Source organism: Myotis lucifugus, unplaced genomic scaffold (genome assembly GCF_000147115.1).
Source record: "Myotis lucifugus unplaced genomic scaffold, Myoluc2.0 scaffold_56, whole genome shotgun sequence".
Taxonomy (NCBI): domain Eukaryota; kingdom Metazoa; phylum Chordata; class Mammalia; order Chiroptera; family Vespertilionidae; genus Myotis; species Myotis lucifugus.
Window position 1 is genome coordinate 2,880,696 of NW_005871104.1, and position 6,000 is coordinate 2,886,695.

The 6,000-nt window shown below is 41.0% G+C and overlaps 1 protein-coding gene across 1 annotated transcript in view; it reads right to left on the reverse strand.

The window, feature by feature from the left end:
- SGCD (sarcoglycan delta) overlaps positions 1-6,000 on the reverse strand; it is a 293,165-nt gene that overhangs the window by 146,027 nt on the left and 141,138 nt on the right. Inside the window, exon 3 of the mRNA XM_006089085.3 lies at positions 2,219-2,320. Within this exon, the coding sequence (XP_006089147.1) occupies positions 2,219-2,320 (102 nt within the window). The remainder of the gene's footprint in view (positions 1-2,218; positions 2,321-6,000) is intronic.

Sequence of the window (6,000 nt, forward strand, 5' to 3'; positions counted from 1 at the left end):
TAAGCCTCTACTCCAAGTTTGCCCATTTTGCTGGTTTTCCTCTTAAGGCCTTCTTCTTTTTTGGCATCTTAAGGAGTTGTTCTTCCTGTTTAGTGGGAGGAGGTCCAAATCATCTCACTGCAGCTCTATTTTCATGCTCTTTTGCATAGCTGATTACATTCAGTTTGATTTTGCAGAATGAGACAATTGCTTACCGTTATTTAACTTTTATTTTTTGACATCTTATTGGTTCAGAATGCTCCGGTATCTGTTGCTTCTATGCACTCTCCACCTCTACCTCCAATTACAGCATCAGCTGATGTCATTAACAGTAAGGCTCATGATTGGAGGAAGCCTGTTCGACAAGGTATGGGCAGCTACACATCCACGAGGCTCCCTTCTCGGCTGACTTCAATGTATAAGACGCCTCTCGATGTTCAGTCTCACGATTTTAGAAAAAAATAGTGTCTTATACACGGAAAAATACGGTATATATTTTCATTTTTTGTGACAACTCAAAGAAAGACTAATGCCACTGTTGTTGTCATGTCTAATATGTTATCCTCTATTTCTATCTCTGTGGTCATCCGAAAGAAAAACAGTCACGGTCTATGCCCTGAGCCACTTCTAATCTCTCTCCTCAGCCAAACCAAGACACAGCCCAATCGCAGGCAAAAACAATCTTATTCTTAAGTTGCATAATAAATCGATGGTTAAAAATGATCTTGATAAAATGGCATACACAATTTATTCTTAAAATTATTTAGGTTTGCAAATTGTCTGATTTCATTTACATGAAGTTCTAAGAAATGCAAGAGAATGCAAAGGACAGAAAGTAGATGGGGGGTTGCTTGCAGACAGGGTTGGGGAAGTAGGGAGGTTGCCACAGGATGAAGGCATGGAGGAACTCTTAGAGGTGACACAGGTTCATTGTCTTGATTGTGGTGATAGTGTCACAAGTATATACATCTGTGAGTACTTATCGAATTGCACCCTTACATATGTATAGTTTATTCTTCATCAGTCATACCTCAAAAAAGCTCTTAAACTTTTAAACATTATTTAGCTATACAATTTTACTGTTAATATATTATTTGGAGGAAAAAGTACAGAATAGCATGAAAAGTATGTTTTTGTTAAAATAAATATGGGGGGGCGTCTCTAAAAATGTATATACACCCTTTGAATAATTATAAAGGCAGTGTTTATTAAAATACATTTCATTTTCAAAATTGAGCTGTCAGCTGTTAAAGTGTGTATACATTTTTTAGGGACACCCTGTATACTCATGATAGATGGCTGGAGAAAATACAATAAATTGTTAGCAGAATCATCTCCCGAACCTCCTTGTTATAGTTCCATTCCATTACTCCTTCTAGGATATAGTTTCCTTAAAGACAATGGATACGTTTATAATATTCTTGGTACTTTAAGTGCCCAAGCCAGTATACTGTGAGTTCCAGTTAAATTTAATAATCATTGTGTACATAAACTGATTTGTTCTTTTTGACGATTTTAACATCATGGCTTCCTCTCTTTCACTAGGCACACAAGGAAATACATTTGTTGGCAATTCAACAATTGCACTCAGTTTAGTATAACTCAGGAGTTTATATAGCATTCAGATATAATTACCCACTACATCAAGTTGCTGAATTTCATTAATTACCCTAATCAATGCACATGAAGCAAATGACGCTTTGGGGAACTTTCCTGCTGCTCTTTGCTTGCAGGTGGATGCGGATCAATCCAGGCAAAGCAAATGTATTAATAATCCCTTCCAACCAGCAAATTCCACCACCCACCAGGAAACAAAAAATAAAAACCAGAGAAACAAAAAACAACCAAAAAAACCACTCCTAAACAAAAGTTAATTTTGATAATATTGGTTAATAAAAGCCCAGGTATCTAGGAATCACTTCTATCATGGCAAAAGAGGAAGAATGAGAGAAAAGGCATAGGAATGAGACTGTGGTTAACAGCAAAGCTTCAGAATATATGTCTGAGTGGAAATCCTTGCTCTGCTACTTCAGAACTGTGTGGCTTTGGACATACTACCTTTCCAAACTTCAGTTCTTTAATTGAGCTGTGATTACACTCAAGACTTTAGACTCGAATGCATCTCATTGCCTGTATCATCACCCCTATGCCACTCTTTATACTCAGCTGATGGCAAGATAGACTTCCCCAGATTTTGATTCCCAAGGAACAATAATTCTTTCTCTCAGCAGAAACTTACCGGTCGAGACTGGATTTCTTTGGCGTAGAGGGGTTGCAAGAATTCTGAGTCTCCTTCTAGCTTTAGACCTTTTTCTGTGATTCTCAAGTTTCCCATTCCATCCTGAAATAGAGGCACAGAGATAACAAGAAAATGCAGTTAGTCAAACTTTCAAAATATCTCAGGCTTTCGTGTTAAAACAAAGCGATTGCCCTCTTTTTTTGTTAAAAGAGAGAGTAGAATGAGGGGGAGTTGGGACCAAACAAATACATAAAATACCAGGAGGCACTGTTCAATGCAATTCTGCATACTGTCCTCTTTGCTCACTTATTCTAAGAATATTCTGAGCAATCTGTAATGCCCCTCAGTCATTCACTTGCCTAGATGAAGGGGGTCCTTTTTGCTAGGCAAGGCAGTGCAGAAAGAATGGAGGCAGGGTGTGAATGGGAAGAGAGAAGAGATGATTCCTTAAGTTAAAATCAGAGACCCTTTTTTCTAAAACTCTATGCAGAAATCACAAACTGGCAGTCTGTTGGTCAAATCCAGCCTACAGACAGGGGGTATTTGGCTCACAACACATTTAGGAAGTCAAATTAGTTAGTGACATTTTTCCTAATAGTTTATTCTAGAAATATTAAAATATAGACAAAAGTATACAAGCTGAAGACTCAATTTAAGAAAATAAAGCATACACACACACATACTAGTACACAGGCACACACACATATACATACATATACGCTTTAAAAAATTATTCCTCTCTTTTGACATAATGACATTAGAAAACTGAATGATTTGAATTAAAAAAAATCCAGGTTTTTCAGCTACTTGTAAAAAAAGGGAATTCCCGGCAAGTCTGAGCCTGTCTTCTACCATCAGCTGGACTTCAGCAGCAGCCACCTGCCTGAACCAAGCTCCAGCCCATTTCACTCACTCTGCTCACACCCCTGCAGTTTCTCACCGGAATCTCCCTGGCACTGCCACGCGCTCTGTACCTCATCACATTCAGCACTGACACCACGTGGGGGAGGGGGCGTGGGGTATGGCCAAGCAGAAAATGAGCACTTTCCCCCTCCCCGCTTCATAACAGCAGTTCGACCTGTGGCTGGGAACACATCTCTCAGGTAATATTGCTCTTTCCTGGATAGCATACCATCTGTATGTTTCTATTTTGGGTTCTTGTGGGGACAACTCTGCCAAGAGGGCCCCAGACTGAGCATTCAAAGCCAGGGTGAGAGGCCACCGACTGAAGGGCATGTTCATGTCACACCAGCAGCAGGTAGAATCCGCAACAAAAAAGAGAAAATGAAGAGCTATTTCTGGAAAGCCTGCTTGTGCATATAGCAGTCTCTTGGTATCTGTGGGGGATTGGTCATAGGAACCCCTGCCCTCCATGGATACCAAAATCCACGCTCAAGTCCCTTATAAAAATGGAATAGTATTTGCATATAATATATGCTCATCCTTCTGTATACTTTAAGCCATTTCCAGATTTCTTATAATGCCTGATACAATATAAATGCTATGTAAATAATTGTTAGACTCTAATAGTTGTTATGCTTAGAGAATAGTGGCAAGAAAAAGTCTGCACCTGTTCAACCTGACCCATCATGGTAGGCCTAACTACATAGTACATGTCGGTAACAATGTAACATTTTCCCACATATTTTTGATCCATGGAAAATTGAATCTGCAAATGCAGAATCCGCAGATATGGAAGGCCGGATGTAATTGTGTGCTGTGAGCCATGGAGAGTCACAAAAACATTAAGTCCCTTTCCGTTCTGGCCTCTGAGACTGTATCACAGGTGGTATATAGCCAAAGGGGAACAGCAAGGAAGGTACCAGAATGACTAAAGTTTGAGAAACATTCATCTCATCAGTCAATTAACTCCTTTGCAATAGTAACTTCCCTTTGTTTAAATACCTGATTTGTTAGAAAACTCACCACAAACTTGACGAATCTATCATTTCTTCTACCTACAGTTTCTTCCTATTATTATTCATCGTCACTTCATTTTTCCAGTTTCCCTCCCAGTCCTTAGTTATGCCCAAAGGTATGTGGTGGGAAAGGCCTGTCAGTGTGAATTTTTTTATTGGCCTGTATTTTGAGAATATAACGCAAAGCAGATTAGAATAGCCAACTGATGTGGTCCACATTAGAGTCTCCTTTATGGCTCTGTAACTATCGGACTGGATTTGATACACATCAAAACAGCTTGAGAACAGCCTCATTGAAACCATTTCACCTTTAACTGCCTAAGGACCTGAGGAGCATTATGCTAAGCAAAATAAGCCAGTCAGAGAAAGCCAAGTATCACATGATCTCACTCATATGTGGAATCTAATGAACAAAATTCACTGCTGAATGAAATAGATCCAGAGATCTAGAAGCATGGGACAGACTGTCGAATCTCAGAGGGACAGACTGCCGAATCTCTGGTCCAGATTGGCTGCTTGAGTATGTCAAATGGACAATTTTCTGTAAAGTGAGTATAGATTAAAGTGATTTTAGAGTGGCAGGACAAGAGACTGAAATATTAATTTGTTTCCTTCTCCACATCACTCATGCCAAACCTTGGCCCTTTTCATCACCATTTCAAACAGATTCCCAGGCTTTGTAATCACAAGGCTTAGAGATTTTGAGAGCAAAGCAGCAGAAAAAGCCGAAAGCAGTGAGTGTGTGTGTGTGTGTGTGGGGGGGGGGGGATTTGGTCTCACCTATTGTACCAGGTAACTCTGATTGAATGGATTGTGCCAGGTGTGCTGGGAAGGGAGGCAAGAAGGAGAAGAGGAGACTTTTCCCAGCTGGGGGTGGACAAGAGGTCTGTGATTGCCATGAGTTCTATAGACCACTGTCCCCTCAGTGTCCCCAGGAGGGGTTAGGACCTCAGAGGGAAGTGGGCTCCAGACTCTCCAAGGTTTCCCTCCCCCAGGAATAGCAGAGAGGTCTCTTCTCTAGACCTAAAAGGAACACGTGGGTTGGACCACTATTTTCTCAGCCATTGCCAATGAGAGAGAGTCACTGGTGGGCCCAGGAGCCAAGCACGGGGCAAAGCACTGGGACATCCTGAAGATCCTAGCGACGTGGAGTGGAATGCCCTGCTGGGCCTTGTGGGAGGGGGCTGGGAATCAGGATTACATTGATTGAAGAGAGTACTATTTCGTGTTCCTCGGAATTTCCTGCTCCATCAGCATGAACAGGTTTTTAATCCCGTCAGCACATTTTCAAGCTGGAAGAAATGCCAAGTCCTATTTCAGTCAGCAGGTCCCGAGGCTCTCTCCTGCCGGAGCACTTTTACTGGCCGGCGCTCCTTAGTGCGGATTAAAGCAATTTTATCTAGACACAGATTGTTTTTGAAGGTAAACTTCATGAGGGGTAGGGTTTTTGTCTGTAGTAGTTTCAGTTTCTAAAACATTGCTTAGCTCAGAGTATGCAATCAGCAAATACTTGTCACGGGATAGACTTGCTTCCTTCTGAGTGCTGCATGTTGAAAGGTATTGTGGGGATTATAAGAATGATAAGACCTAGGCCTATCCCTGGGGTAGATTCCACTATATTAGAGCATGCATTCTCAACTAGTGCGATACAGCCCCCAAAGGGGGGAACACTGGTGATTGGGGGGATGTGAACACCTATGCAGTAAGCTCTTTGGCATTGGTCTTAGCAATGTTTTCTTAGATTTGACTCCAAAGGCAAAAATGGGCAAATGGAATAACATCAAACTAAAAAGCTTTTACACAGTGAAGGAAACCATCAGCAAAATTAAATAGGAGAAGATATTTGCAAACCATATATCCGAT